This window comes from Pollachius pollachius (genome assembly GCF_949987615.1).
Source record: "Pollachius pollachius genome assembly, chromosome: 5".
NCBI classification, from domain to species: Eukaryota; Metazoa; Chordata; class Actinopteri; order Gadiformes; family Gadidae; genus Pollachius; species Pollachius pollachius.
The window spans coordinates 12,532,001-12,549,051 of NC_136938.1; the positions used below are offsets into that span (position 1 = coordinate 12,532,001).

General features: G+C 42.0%; 1 protein-coding gene across 1 annotated transcript in view; it reads right to left on the reverse strand.

Annotated features, from left to right (window-relative positions):
• Positions 1-17,051, reverse strand: part of LOC307076202 (protein diaphanous homolog 3-like) — a 217,329-nt gene that overhangs the window by 172,281 nt on the left and 27,997 nt on the right. The window contains exon 4 of the mRNA XM_079737096.1: positions 16,098-16,228. Within this exon, the coding sequence (XP_079593222.1) occupies positions 16,098-16,228 (131 nt within the window). The remainder of the gene's footprint in view (positions 1-16,097; positions 16,229-17,051) is intronic.

Consider the following 17,051-nt stretch of genomic DNA (forward strand, 5'->3'; position numbering starts at 1 on the left):
AGATGGGAGAGTTCATTCAGATGTATGATGGGCGGATCAACTCCTGCCTAACAGTTGGTCCACAGTCCGCGGTCAAGCCCTCCTTCAAGCCTTACAGTTGGTACAGTTCACTACCGGTTACCTCCGTCCAGTTTACCGGTTGGTACAGTCTTTCCCCCTTCCCATGGACGTCACGTGATTTCACACTGTGGCAGACTTTAAAATGGCCTGTAATGGCTATCTACAGGGCACATGGTGGTAAAATGGGGGCCCTTTAAGCAGGTCTGGTCCCAACCATGGGATTGTAAACGCCTCCAAAATGTCACACAGAGAACATTATGACTCCTATCTATCAGAGAATAGACCATCTGGGGTATTTAACAATTTTATTAAAAAGGTGTTAGAGATAGGCTGAACCCAGAATGCCACGTAAGGCCTAAACCACGGAGACGGACATCTTTATCATAAACGGTGGAAAAACAACCCTGACGCAAGCCTCAGTGCGCTGATGGATCTTCAGGAAACAACCAGACTATCACGTACGGTGCACTTTCAATCGTAGCCTTGAAGCCTGACCCAGCATCCAGTTACAAAGGATGTTTCTTACATAAATAAAAATAGATATTTATAGATTTAAATTTCCCTTGGCATAACACAGAAAACAGTTTCTTTGTGGCAAAGTGTTTAAACAACTGAAAGATTCAGACCCCCTCTGATATGCAATTTGGACCTAGGTTGATTTCAAACAGTGACTGGTATTAATAATGTCTGTGTGGTGAATTAAACAGCCCAGCAGCAACGACTACAAACGTAATGCTGCTTTTGTTCTGCTGTGCTTCTAGATTTGTTATTGTTTAGTCACATCAAGCACACCGCTGGGTCAGTGGCACAACAAAGAAGACGATTGTTTATTCAAAAAAAGTTTGACACTGTAGGCGTGTAGCATTGAATCACCAACATTTTGCCGTGGTCAGTATTATAACTTTGAAACCTTAAACCTTATGCATCAATCAGTGACATCAATACATAAGGTTAAAACAAAGAAAGAAAATAAACCATCAACTTACTAAGAATAGTAGGTTTCAAACCAATGGGATGGGATTGCCGGGCACAGACCGCACGGGAGGGTCAGGGTGTATTTTTGGGCCTGATCTAAGGTTTAGTTCAAGATTTACTGTGCATTTCCACGGCAACAATGTATTCAGCAACAGAGGGATTGACCGAGTCAGCACCATAGGTACAGTATACAGTATACAACTACATTAGTGTTTTAAGAATTTTACACCATACCCGAAATAAGCTAAATAAAAAACAACTGTCAATCAAACTTGTTACGTGATAGAGGAAAAAGAGGCAGAGTTCTGTCTACATTCTGACCTTTGTATAAAGTAAAGATCATAAAATGTGTTATTAGTCGAACATGTGAACAAGTTCCCCAGCCTCATCATTTGCGAGCACATCTTCTTACTACTGAGAGTATTGTGTTATCAATCCTGATAACCAACAGGAGAAGTGGCTGGCGAGGGCAGACCCAGGGCACGATTCAAATCCCTCAGCATGAAGAAGCGCCCTCTTCTAATTGTCTTTGGCCCATCTCGGCGCCACGGCAACCACATAGCAGTGTGTGGAGAGCCTCTCCAAAAACAAAATGGTGGCTTTGTTCCTGCCCTCCCACGCCAGGATGCCTTTAGCCCTGGAGGGCCTCTGTACACGAGAGCGAGAGAGAGCGAGAGCGAGAGCGAGAGAGAACAAGAGCGAGATAGCAAGAGAGCGAACGAGAGAAAAAGAGAACGAGAGAGAACAAAAGAGAGTGAGAGAGAGAGAGAAGAGAACGAGCGCGAGAGAGACGAGGGGGGAGCGATAGAGAACACAGCCAGGGCAGAGGAGGCCTGTGGGGAAAGTAGGAGAGGAGGCCAGGCTACCTGGGTGGAGGTGGAGTTAAAGCGCAGCAGGGGGCTCCATGCACCTCTCACCATTACAGCCCTGTCTGACGCTGACAGACAACACAGGAAGTGAGACTGGGGGAGACGTACACACACACAGCAGCGAAGAGACTGAAAACATAAAATAAAGGAAGAAAATCAAAATTATATTGTAGACACAGAGAGAACAGAGAGATGGAGAGATAGCAGCATACAAGTATACCAAAGGACAAAGACATTAGAGAGATTCACTATGAGAAAGAGATTTGCTATGAAAGCCAGAGAGCAAGAGCGCGATCAAGAGAGCGCAAGTGACAGACAGACAGACTGGGCAGAATACATTACAGGTGTGGCAGAGTGCCATCGGGGAGGGCCAGAGTGTAGTCAGGCTGTACAAGATGATGTATTAACATGGATGAAGGCGTCTCACTGACTCGAGGGAAGCAAGAACTTTGTATTGCCAGAAAATATTAGAGAAGCAGAACAGCCTCCTTACCACTCAGAGCATGGAGGATGTTTGTAAACTTAATCAGGATTATTCACCGCGTTTCCAAAGCAGCATGTTTAGGTTTTTCTGTTAACCAAGGTCCCTACCTGAAAGAACCTGCATTTGTTCAGCGTCTTGGTCGTGCTATTGTGCCTTCAGTTACAATACTAATGGATATTCTTCTAAAAAATAACACTCTATTCATGAGACATCCCTTCATTTCACTCCCGATGCCTATACGACTCATTCTTAACGCCTTAAATGAGTGTCTTCTGATTGAATTCCTAATGAATGTCATAATGTATTTCTGAATAATGCCGCACATAATCTTCATTCATGGCTAATGCTGTCAAATGCATCTCCGTGGATTATGTTCAACTTCAATAGAATAACTCCTTATTCATACGACTACGCCATTGCTCTTGATGAAGTCTACTTAGGTGCTTCTGTAAGAGACGAGGACTGGACGTGTGAATGATATGTGGTGACATAACGAGCCAGACGCTCTGCTATTGGATGCCAGGGAGAAGAGATGGAACCTAACACAAGGACAACCCTGCAAAAAACATTTAAGGACAGCATTCATAGAATCACATGTACCATTGTACCATTTAGGAAAGTGCATCTGCCTAGGCTTTGGGACACATCGAGTTTTACAATGTATTAGGTGCAGAAAGAAACTGACATCTTTATTTGCCGTGCTTTAGAGCAGTAGACTTTAATTAAGTTATTCATTGCTTACCATTATTTAACAGAATCTTGTATTACTATTGAGCAGAAACATGTAATACCATTTAGCAGAATCATGGAATACCGTTTAGCAGAGTATTGTATAACTATTTAACAGAATCTTGTATTACGAATTAGCAGAATCGTTTTATGATATTTTTATTAAGGTTTTTATTACGATAATCCGGGAAATCTGCACCAGCAATTAGCGTACTCAGGACCTAGTAACATTCCTGGATCACTGCCGGTACGGCTGTGTTGTAAATGAAAGCAGCTACTGAAGGCCATTAGTGCAAATAATATTTTGACGTGTTAACGCACCAAAAATGTACACGCTAACATGCATTTTCTGATTGTGGCCAATGAGGGACCTTGAATCATGGTAGTTATGCATATTCATGATACGCTTTCTTGACTGATTTTGAACCACAACGCAAGGGAGCATGTTTTTCATTAATTACTGATGTGGGCATCTAAACACGTACCAAGCTCCTCTCCATTTGCGGTATTTACGGCAGTTGGCATTACCGCCATCTTCTGACTTGTCCCGTGGCCCAATTATTTTGTCATGGCAATGCTATAAGTGAAAGGGCACAATACAAAAAAGTTCCAGAAAGTAGTTGCATGTGTGAATAGTGCAAATCCCTTGCGGAACCTGAAAGATTATCCCATTAATTTACAATGTGATCTATGTGTGAAAGAGGCTGTAGACATCCAGGATCAAACTCAGAACCACTAAACTATACTGCCCCATATATGTAGGATAACAGCCCGGGGCCCATTTCGATTTGACAATGTTGGATAATATAGATCCGTGAAGATTGATCCAGTTAGAGACGCTGACATGTTTGGTTGTGATTGATGTTAAACATGTTTGTTAGTGGGATCACATTAACCGATGGGTTCTGTAATAACTCTCCATCTCCCTGTTAAATCAAAATGACACTATTGCCTGTCTGTGTATTGTATTTCCCCTGTTGTTTCATTTGTTTGTCAGTCACTTAACAACGTGCAGCATATTCAGGTTGAGGATTCCAGCTCACAAATTACAGCCGTCATACACATGTTCTAATCAACAGTTTATACCGCGATACAACCACATAGTTCCAGAGCCTGGAGCTTGCATGCAGCCATCATTAAGGCTCCATGGTTAGTTTACGTTGTTTACAATGTTCAGCTTTCATTCATCAATTCCAAATGAAATATACAGAATTGCTAATGCAAGCAAAACGTAAACGTAGCTAATATCAACCATAAGCTTGGCGTAGACATAACTGGGGCTGGTGTCAGGGTCTGCCTCAAATACACTGCATAAATCAAGTGATTTGATTATTTTCCAGTGGAGCGATCCATTTCTTCATTAGGCATACAGTCCAATACAGCTGCATTTTTTATCAATAAATATCGCAAACTTCCCTGGTGTGAATTGAATAATATGCGGTGTGAAGCCTGGGATACACAGCCATCCCTCTCCTCAGAAATATGTGCACCGCGGACGCTTCCCTCTTCCTAAGCGCCCCCCAGTGATGTGGAAGACAGGTCTGCTATTGGGCCCCTGGGAAATTATGGGCTGTGCACCCCAACCTTTCCATCGCATCGCCCCACACAGTCAACATGTTCTGACGGACAAAAAAAAAAACACACATCCGAGGAGAAATAAAAAGCATGGTCAATAACTGATGGAGAGAGGGATGGAAAGGGATGGAAAAACAACACAACGTATGAATGAGTGAAGACAAGGTAGGTGAAGTGTTAGTGTTGAACCATAATGGAAGAAAAGGGATGGAGGGGGAGTCAGAAGGAGGAGAAAAAGATCAGAGGATGGATAGATTCTTAACAGTGAGCAGGAGGAACAGCGGACCCCAAGGAGGGAGCATGGTTTAAGTGAGTGGAAATTACTAGATGTGGACAGAGGAGCAGGAGCAGGAGAGGGCCAATGATGTATGATGTCAGATAAATCAGGAGAACAAAGGCAGTACTGTACACACACACACACACACACACACACACACACACACACACACACAAAGTGTTCTCGTAAAGCACGGACGCCTGAAGAGAGTTGGTGGGTTGTGATTGCAGCATGAAGCAGTATAGCTCACTATTGATTTGGTATTAATACAAGTGCAATTGCAGGCCGACTCTACATGGAGCAATATAGAATGTTTCCCCCTGAAATGGCTGCCTTTCACAAGTCAGAGCTTAGGCGCTCAGCCATCGATCGCGCGCTGAAAAAAAATAAAAAGGAAATATAAAAATATATAATGTCCCGTATATGTTTCAGGAACACATAAACAGAAAAGAGCAAAATAAACTGAAGTGCCGCTGTGTGTATGAGATGAGAAAATAACAAAATAGCAAAATGAATGCCTATGCTTCTTATATAATGATTCAACATACACATTACAATAGTGGTCTATATGAGATAGAGAAACCCTTGAGCAACACTACAGCTTTAAGGCTTTGGGGGAAACTCGGTATTGAAGATCTAGCAAGCAGTTCACACGCTAATTCGTCTGGAATACATTCCAGGTTCTTCAGGTTGGATCGCATCGCTTGTGGACCAAGCACTTTCCTGACCAACATTGCATTGCAAAAAACTATATCATGCTTTTTGTGAACAATAAAATTTGGCATTTAGAAAAAATATTTCAGTAGTCACACATTACGTCCATTACGGTGCAGGGTTAAAAGCTGGCAGGTCTGACTAAACAACTTCAAGTAAAGTTCACTATTTACTTTAACACATTTTGACTTGTTTATTCTCCAAGACAATAGATGCTTTTTTGCAATGATTACTCTTTTCTCACCAAATAATTTTAATCAGACTGCTGCTGTTTAAATGCATCCCAAGGTAACACAATTGACAAAACAGAGGGATAGAAACTTTATGAAAAATCCCTGCAGGAACGGTGCGAAGACCATTGTACTAAATTAGACCAGCTGGTTCGAACTCCAGCAGTCAGTGGAATTAATAAACATTGTGAGCTTCAAAATGACATATTGGTCCAGTTTGTACGATAGAAATATTCCATTTCCTAAACCAAATTTTAGCATTTCCTTTGTATATCATTAGATAAAACAAACTCATCTGTTAAAAGGAAAGGCTTAACACACACAACCGTCTCCGATTACACGTATGGGCACTGTACAAGAGATCCCCGCTTGATTCGCGCCCACAGACACAGGTTTCAGATTTTGTACCACATCCTTGGTTACATGATGTCTGAGAATGGGAGGAGACGTGCCAACCGTGGTGTACCAGTTTCTATTACTCTGGAAAGTCACGTCAGTTTTTCCAATAGAAATGCAAGAATCTTAAGAAATGTAGGCACAGTATGGCACTGGTTCAGATACATTTGCATGACGCTCAATTAATTGATATGGGTTGACAACCTAACAACAGATCGGCCAAGCACGGTCTCCCCACTGGTTTCCCCTAACCCGATAAACCAATAGTGACGCAACAAGAAAGACAACTTGCTAATGATAAGAGTAAACAAACAAATTGAAAAAAACAAGGAAATTATTAAATAAATGTGATCCATAGCAGCGATGCAAGCATCAATCAGATATCCAATCAGAAACATTCACATCCATCAGCTGTCCAATCAAAAACATTCACATCCATCAGCGGTCCAGTCAGAGACTCAAACGGAGCACAGCAGGACGCCACGGTGGAATAAATGGCTTTCTACTTCTCCCTTCAAACTGCCATCGCCTCGAGTCTGAATCTACATTAAAGCCCACAGAAGACCGTGTGTGTGTGTGTGTGTGTGTGTGTGTGTGTGTGTGTGTGTGTGTGTGTGTGTGATGATGCAAGTTCACTGTCATCCCCCCTGAACCAGCAGACAGATGGAATTATTAGAAATTGAAAACACTGTTGATCTTTTTCAATGCATTTCAAATCACAGATTCATGAAGGAGCAAAAGTGTCAAAATGCTTTTCTTAGGGAGATAAGTGTGTGTGTGTGTGTGTGTGTGTGTGTGTGTGTGTGTGTGTGTGTGTGTGTGTGTGTGTGTGTGTGTGTGTGTGTGTGTGTGTGTGTCTACAAGTTTGATTCGGTTTTGTGGCTTCTGTTGACAACATTTGGCAGGGAATATAATAATGTCCGAAACGCAGCAATCTCTACCCCTCCTATGGCGAGAGAGATAGAGAGAGAGAGAGAGAGAGAGAGAGAGAAGGAATGAAATAGAGAGTTACCGAACAGAGTGGGAAAGAAAGAGCAGAAAATTTGAGGGACAGAGCATACACAGACAGACAGAACGAGCGAGAATGAGCGCAGGAGAGACAATTGCACCATGTCAGCAAGAGACATGCTTGTCATAACAACCTAAGACACAGAGGAAACACCTTCCCATAACCTCCTCTTCTTCAAGAAACATGACGTGTCCCCCATTGACGCCCCACAAAAGGATGAGCCTAATTATGTAATTACATGACACAGTGCGTCAGGACTCACCATGAACCACTGGCGGCCTCATTATTAGCATGAACCAGGACACACACACACACACACACACACACACACACACACACACACACACACACACACACAAGGGTCAACAGTAAGACCACCTGGCCAGTAGGCAGAGGGGTCACAGCTGCTTATGAGCTAGGTCTGTTAATGTTAGACGGCAACGTGCCTCATGCTCCACGTTGTAGGTGGGAACATAAGGTTAATCAGTTGTTAAGGAAACACCTTAAAAAATATATGTATTCCAAAAAAGACAAAGCCCTCTGGGTCTTCCCCAGAGGGCAAAGACCCATACCACGCTATGACGCAGAGACTACCTTGTTCAATAAAACCATTATATTTACCATATTTATTAAATACTTCTAATTATTTACAACATTTCTATGATAATGATATTGTAAAATGATGCTTGCAAACAGCAAAGATGCACTCTGTGTTATGTGGATATAAAAACAAGATGATTCATTTATTCATTAATTTTATTGGAATTTAGCAAACCACAAAATGTTTTGATAAACTCGAGGAGGTTCCTGATCCTGACATCGAGAATCGCTGTTAAAGTTTCAGGTACAGGACACATCGTAGGGCTTATTATGTCTGTGTCATTATATAAAATACTTATTTTACCACTGTCGGAAAGAGGAGAAAAAAAAAAAAATGGTCTCAATTGCCCTATAGTAGCTGTCAAATGTTCTAATTGTTAGACCAAAACAAAACAGCTGCACAGCTGCTTACAAGCCCGCGCTCTCATAAAAGAGTCACACAGAAGTTAAAGCTTAATAAAGGCAACACAGAGAGAGAACGAGAGGCCGCAATTCCAGACAAGATCACCCAGAACTTTACTCCCCAGAACTACAATTCAAGGGACTAAAAGGTACCCTCAGCACCTTGTTGTCGGTGTTTCCACTGTGGTGTAAAAACCCGCACAGGCAAAGCAAATAATGGCTGTTTTACATGGAGGAGATAAAAATAGGCATAAAAGGACATGAAAAACCAAGAAATACTGAGAGAAAAATCGCGTCAACTATCAGTTACGACATGAGAATGCAGCATTTTCCATTAAGAATCGCAGTAGTGAAAAAGATGGATGGATTCAACCCTCAACATCATATAGCCAGTGAATACGAGTGTATGCTCCGTTCTTCCCTCAATATATGCTATGTATTTAGAGAATTAAATTATGATGGAGTCTTAAATGTGTAAATAAGATAAGTGGGTGGCAAATGGCTGTCAAGTTCTGGAAGGTTGTTCGATTGGTTGTTCGATATTCAATTGTTCGACCAATTTCTCATTGGTCAGACAATCGCTTGTGTTCCTTTCATAAGGAGGGGTGTAGTTTCTGATTTAACAATGGTCTGGTTTAATAGAGAATATGGCATATAAGACATGTGGTCAAAAAACTCCGGTTTCACAATTTTGGAGTTGCCCAAATTAATGAAGACCGCTGGTTGTAGTAGTAGAAGTCATTGGTGTGGCAGCATTTTTATAAGAAGGAAAACAAAAAGTATGCAGAGTTCATCTCGACTCTGCATAGAAACCAATGCACAGCCACCATTGAATGTTGTACGTCCTGGCACTTGTACATTGCACTTATTCAAGGTACTTAATTGTGTAGCATCTGCAGAAGCTGCTATCGCTGCTTTACACAGGGAATGGGTTAGCCTAGCGATTGTAATACTTGCACTTGGTTCTATGAACGTCTTTACTGTACCGACAGCGATATATTGTTTCACTTCTTATGACAAATGTACTTATTGTAACAAATGCACTTCTTGTAAGTCGCTTTGGATAAAAGCGTCTGCTAAATGCCCTAAATGTAAATGTAAATGTAAATATATAATCTCAAAGCATTTATTTTTTTCAAGTCGTCTGCGATGCTCCATCAACTTTAATGTCTAAAGCCCAATAGGCTTGAATGTCAACATATCAGTATTGGCACCTTGGCATGAATCTCAACGCAATCCATAGGGATCCATTAGATAAAACACAACACAACATAGAGTAGAGTGCAGTTTCGCCAATTCAGTTAATCTAGAGATACCGTTTTTAATTATTTCCAATTCCCCATCTACAAATCGATTGGTTGCAGGGCTGGTCAAAATTCAGTCAGCAAAGATTTTCTTTGGTTGACTACAGCCCCAGTGCATTCTTGAATACATCCATGTTTTCGAGATGTTCATTTTTGTGATTGGTTAAAAGTTAATTCAATAGCTACAAATAGGCCATCTCCCTTTCGGATGAAGTTAATATCTACAACAAGTGTTGCGGAAAACAACCTATATTCGAGACAAATAAACATTGGCTTGTAGCACTGAGAGTTATCAAGATGAACGATCAACACACAATTATATATAATGTTATAATAATAATAATAATTATATGAATGTAGATCACCACTATGGATGCAATAAGACTTTCATTTAGACATCTGTAGGTCGAAGTGAACAAGAAAACTGTAGGTTTGTGGTTTAAGATATTGAAATGGCTGAAATAAACGACGGCAAGACTTCCATTAATCAGAAATGTTCAGCGCTGCAAGCCTGATCCCCCGAAAGTTATTAATATACCGGATTAGTAATGCCTTAAACTCAGCCCTTAATTTTGAATTTGAAATTTCCGGAAAGCAGTTCTCCAAAAAGTTTAGTACCAATTCACCCTTAGGGTTAGGGCGCTATCACTTGGGGTCAAAGTCTACCTATCAGCCCCACGTCCCTGACGGTTGTGCGCAGACACACACACACACACACACACACACACACACAAACACACACACCTTACTGTACTTTACTGTTATCACAGCTGAATTTCACATTTCAATGTCTGGGATTAATAAAGTACCATTCAAATATAAAACAGTACTGGAAACAGTGTATCCTAATTCTCCAGTGTGTTTGTATCCTCTGGATCTGGTGCAGAACACCTGGAAGTTCAACTAAGGGAGGACTTCACCAGTGGACCAGTGGGGTACACTACGAAGCACGTTGCACATAGCCAGGCATTATTTGGATAACCTGGATCGACAAATACGAAACTCGCAATCAGAGTTAAATGGTACCACGAAGCTCACTTACGAGTGAATTTGTCAAGCCAGGTTTTCGGCTTTAGTTTCAATGCGCAAGAGCAAAAATATACTGCTCAATCATGAGCAGTATATTTCAGTCAAGAGGAACAGATAGTCATAATGAACTCTTAATAGGAGTTCAAGAATCAGATAACAGCTGGGGGCAACAAAGTTGCATATGGCAAAAAACAGCCGATCGTGTGAAAAGATTCTGCATATTGTCTATACCAAATGCAGAATTGTTCGCCATTAATCTCAATCGTGTGATGATGATCTCAAAATGCAAAGCAATGTCCAATCTGCTTTATTTTATCATTTAGATACACACACTTATTCACTTTAGATACACCCTATATAAAAAATATAAATATAATATATAAATATAATTCCATAACCTTTAGTGAATAAGGATTCCACATGACATAAGAATTAGGACTTTTTAAGCTACACATAAATGCATGTCACTTGGGAGACAAACCCCGCACTCAGAAATTCAAGACTGACTCGCTAATACCAATATGCCACTCTCTCATGGAGGCAGGGGTTTTCTTTTCCTGAAAGTCTATAAAATCCTTCCTTGCGTCCCGAAAGACCGTTTGTCTCCGGAGAGACCCCTGTACGATACGGGCTCCGACGTCCACAGGAACACGCACAAATGGACGACATTTTCAAAGGAAGGGCTAGGAAGCTGCGCCCGATCTAACCCGAACGTTAGCTGATAACCTCCTCCCGACAAGGTTTGGTTGGCACCATAGTGATACAGCAACGCTAAAAGAGAGCGACTTTCGTGTCACAGCTAAACAAGGCTTTGAGCGCAACATACCTTGCTAACCCACTAATCGAGGTTCGCAGTATACCTCACAGGTGTTTAATACAGATGTCCCAAGTGGTCAGGTAGAGGTCGTGTAGCCCAGCCCAGCATGGAGGACAGCCAAGCGGTTGGACTCCGACCGACCTACAACAACTGCTCTGGTTTAACCTAAGGCTGTATGGTATGGACTAAAATGTGTATCACGGTATGATTTGAGGCATAGACGGTAACGGTATTATATCACGGTATGTTCATTTTTGTCTTAGGCAGCAAAACTGCATAGAAAAAAATGCTAAATCTTTTCTCAAGTTACTTTCATCTCTGAAAAACACTAATTTTTAATAGTATGGATATCTTTCTCCACTTGCTCTCAGACCTTATATAGTTTAGGCATCTCAATTTGGCGGATGTGTGTGCGTGCAGATCACGCGTACCTGGGATCGAGTGTTTTGACCATCTCTTTAAAGCCCTTTGTATTGACATTTGGAAAGGGAACCATGTCCTTGAAACAGGTAAACAGTGACAGCGTTTGTTATCTCATTCCACTGCTGACTGGCGTTGGAAAATGCATGCGGAGGCGATGTCTGAGGTGCAGAGGCCGCTTCACGCTACCAGCGTCTGTCTCGTACGGTGTGGAATGAGAGCTCGTGAAGGGACTATTACGACAGCACGCAAGCGCGCCTGCGTGCTGTCGCCACAGCAAAATTGAAAAAGGAACTACGTTTTGTGACCATATTTTCAGTAGTCACGCACAACTTTACTTTTTACATGAAAAAGTAGTTACATTATTGTATTGACGCGGTACTTACTTTGTAATGCAGTAGACACAACACTGTCTACCCGTCACACGGTAAAACCCATACCGTTTTGCAAATTCACACCGATGTATTTTCTATACCGGTCACCCCTATTTCAACCCATAATGAAGACTAGACTAGGAGTCGGGCTTCTCCTTCATATAAACCCTGTTCTGCCCATTAACTGCCTAAATGCACACACGCACGCACGCACACACACACACACACACACACACACACACACACACACACACACACACACACACACACACACACACACACACACACACACACACACACACACACACACACAATTTCAACCATTAAACTGACACTACCCTTAAACACAAACACACACAGCCTGGAACATGACATTTGCAATCCTAACAAACATTTATTTGCATCGGAAATATGAGTTCAACCTCGTCGTTGTTGATATCAAAAGCGACTGCTTCGTAGAAGCTTACCCCCTCTTCCATGCAATGTGCTAAGGGCTAACAAGCATTCAGTAGAATTCCCTTTAGTGGACACACACAGATGGATATAGTGTGAATCTTCTTGTTTGGATGTGGGTAAGACGGACATAAGCCAATTTCCGCAAAAGTCGGTCTGTTTCTTTGCACACACACAATACACTTAAACACACACATAAGCCTTAACAGTGGCTAATGGAGCCGGCTAACGGTAATGCCACATCCCACCTCCACTCCATCTGAAGTAATAGACTAGAGCTAGCAGAATGAGCTATCGATCTGCTCCCCTCTCCCGCAGCAAAGACTAACCGCAATATAATAATACCACGTTTTATCCCCAGGATGTGTTACAGCGATGAGCCGGTCTCGGCCATTAGGAAGACGTGCCACGGGGAGAGGGGAGGACATGGCAGCCGCACTCGTCCCAGTAAACATTCAAGGGGGACATTCCCACACGTTCTGCTGTGGTACGGGTTTGGTGGACGGCAGGGCTAGATTATGTTTGGAGAGATGAGATTTCCGTTACTATGACAACCTCCCGCGGCATTGGGCTTGTAAGCGGCCTTGGCTTAATGTACCACACAGGTGGTTAGTTATCCAATCAGGCGGCGGTAGTTGCTTTCTAACCAAGACGATGCGAGAAAATACCTCAGATACATAGCTCAGGCACCTACATCGATTGGAATTCACGAGTTCATGATTTATGCAAACAAAGGTTTTGCCAATGAGACATGGTAGCGCTTGTTTAGTGAATTACAGCACTGTAATATGTGTGTGTGCGTGCGTGCGTGCGTGCGTGCGTGCGTGCGTGCGTGCGTGCGTGCGTGCGTGCGTGTTATATCGGGAGGTTAATTCATTCATGAACAACAAATCCACCTTGTAGTGTTTCTTCTTCAAGGAGAAGCCAGGTATTATCATTTTCAAACGACACCAAAAAGAAAAAAGATTAATCCTTGTTCCAAGGTCACAAATAGGACATACAACACTACAAAGACAACTTAGACAAAAAAACTGGTGAAATATGCATAGTATCTCACTTGATTGCACATGCTATAAAAAATTATTGTGTTAGAAAATACATATGTATCGTTTTGCATGTGGCTGCCATTAAATTCTTGCCTTAAATTCTGAAAAAAAAAAAACATTACATTTTCTTACCCTGGACTAGTGCCCACCACGTATATGAGCAATGCTTCAAGGGAAAATTATTTTCGAAGGGTCTACTCTCCAATGAAACTTCTAAAAAACGACCTTTCCTGGTGATCTCATTAACCGAACACTACTACAAACAGCTAGCATAGAAACTACAAGATATTGAACGAGTCAGAAATAAAACCAAACTAATAGTAGTTAAGAGCGTTGCCTCAACCAGCTAGAATATTGACAGCCACAGAAAAATAATTGGAGGTTAAGAAGAAATTTGTCGCCACAGCATCTTACGTTAGCCCATAGTCGTTTCAATGACACTTTTGTGACCCGATGCACCAGGCAAGAACACAGGTCTGATGTCCACACTTGACACTTGAAAGAGAAAACTGTGCCACCAGATCTGTGTTCGGGTTTCATTCTCTCTTCAAAAGATATTCACACTCACGATACGTGATGTGACGCATGGGGACTAAAGACGAGATCGCCAGTATGAGTGTGCCTATCTGCCTATACCTGGCCAGGAGAAGGTCAGGCAGCAGGGACAACTACTTACGACTGCTCATTGAACCTCAATGAACAAGTTAATTCCACCCGTGAATTAACTTGTTGGACAGCAATAACTTCATCACACTCATGCAATTGGTTAGTCAATTAGAGTGTCACTATGCTTTATGCGTCTACATATCTTTAAAGAAATTCAACAAAAGAATTACACAAAATATTGATGTAGCATGAAGTTAAACAATCGATTGATATATTGTTGACTGACTTGTTTTCCTGGATTACACTTTGTGTTTCTAACCGTCTCCCCTATCCCTTACATCAGCAGCCCAAATTTTTTACGCCAAGGTGCGGAACTATGTCAGACAATATTTCTTCGAACTACACTGTAGGATCAAATTAGGTCATATTGTTTACTTTAAGTATAACCTTTTCACTTAAAAGTCACATAAAGCTGAAGCAAATGAAAACGATGAGCAGCATGGATCATGCATTGCATGCAGAGCGTGCAGACGTGGAGATGTGTTTTGGCAGGCATACGATTGGTTACCATGCACCAAAGTCAACCCCTGTTCTTTTTCCAATTAATTAAACAAATGCCTTTTTCTGAACAAGCTCGCTTAATCAATGATTTGGTGTTGAACAAGGAGTTACATTTCAAGGCAGCAATATAAATAAAAATTAAAAAAAGTTGTTTATTCTTTCTTCGCGACCCGGTACCACAATAGCCGTGAATTGTTATTAGTAGGCTATTATCATTATTATACATTGGCTTTCCTCATCTCAACGTTCAAGGGCAAACTAAAAATGCATTTCTCAAATTGTGTTTAACGCTCCTTTGTGTAATAACAAATTTGTATTTGTTATTAATACACAGCCCTGCATGGTGTATCAGTTTAATCTGCCTATTTTTGTTGACTGTAGGGCAATCACAAACATGGCAATTAATATCTGAAACAACGAACACAGCGACACGACCACCGAGAACAGATGCATGATGGGTCCAATGCGGGCGCAACGTCAACACGATAAGACTTTAATTTCAGATTTCGAAGAAACAAAGAAAAACGACAAGGACAAGGGCATGAGTGATGGAACAGAATTCTTTACATTTAAATTCAACGACTTTCTTCCACCACACTATCCTTGGTTGCCTGAAGCGCTTTCCATCAGTGTATGTGACCCGCATCTAAAAATATTATAGGCTAAAAAACATTATAGGAAGTTATTTGCAAACAGAGGGCGAGGACAGCACCCTGCGACTGTCACCTAACCAGACAGATGCAGCGGTGGCCCCCGGCCGAGAGGCTTCAAAGAAAGGTTTGTGTTTGTGTGTGTGTGTGTGTGTGTGTGTGTGTGTGTGTGTGTGTGTGTGTGTCTGAGCAAGACAGAGACCAAACAGACAGACCAGGAGGGACAAAGACAGACAGGCAGACAGGGAGGGAGGGACAAAGAGGGACAAAGACAGACAAACAGACAAACAGACCGCCAGAGGGGACTGTGTTACATATTAATAGCTCCCCCCAGTGGGTCGCTGTGGCTGGGGGCTGTGAGGGCACCACGGGGGGTAGCTTCATGGAGGACCGGCACATCACAGATGAAAAGCAAGTGGCCGACAGGCGGGACGGGGACCACATGAGGTGTGGATGTATTTATTTAAAATAGTAAAGGGATTAGCACGGGGGACGTTTTAGTGTTCTGCTGGCGTACCTGACTGGGTTGCTGGTGAGAGACACACGCAGTGAGTCCAGACAGGCCAGCAGCCGTTCGTCCATCACCCCCGACTTCAACTCTCCCAGGAACTCCTGCGGTGAGATCTGGTGGCTGCTCCGCAAACTGCCCTGGAGGGGGGGAGAGAGGGGAGGGAGGGAGAGGGGAGGGTGAGACAGCCAGTTAAAACACAATCCCACACTGACATGAATAATGCATACACAACTTATCAAGCAATATAACTCTCTTTCCATTAAAATGAAACATTGAAAAAAACATTTTCACGTTGAATACAACCTCATGCATTAAAAATTATCTGAAAACGAACGTTGTTATTGTGGAATAAACCATTTTGTCATGAATAAATATCAAATCCGTTTTGATAAAATGTGTCAGCTAAACACCAATTATAAAGAAAAAAAACTCAAATGAAACACAACACTATATGAAAATCCACAGCTACACCACTACAGAGTCTTTAATTAATCCCACTTTCATCAAGCAAAAACTGGTGGTCTCATTCAAATCTCTTTCAATCAAAGTTCTGTAGCCAGATCATTTCTGGAAACATTATGAGTCATTACAATCCACTATTTAATCCAAATACACTTCTCTAACAAAATGAAACCTCTGGAGGAGAGCCGCAGTAGATGCGTCATCTGCAGGTCTCTACCTCACCATTACAGCCCAAAAAGGTTATCGCCGTTGGTGACCGGCACCTCCTATTCCAAATGTAAACTACATGTGAGGTCAACAAACGGCCCGCATTGTCCTTCCTCACACATCATTTCTGGTTCCTTAAGATCAACTAGGAACTACATAAGCTAAATTCTACGACAGGTCATCTGCACATTATAAAGATCACTGGATTTGTGAAGTTAGTGGGCGCTGAAGCAGAAATCTTAAAAATGGAAGCACCAGTTTACAGACCAAGGGCGTACCTGCGGTCACCAA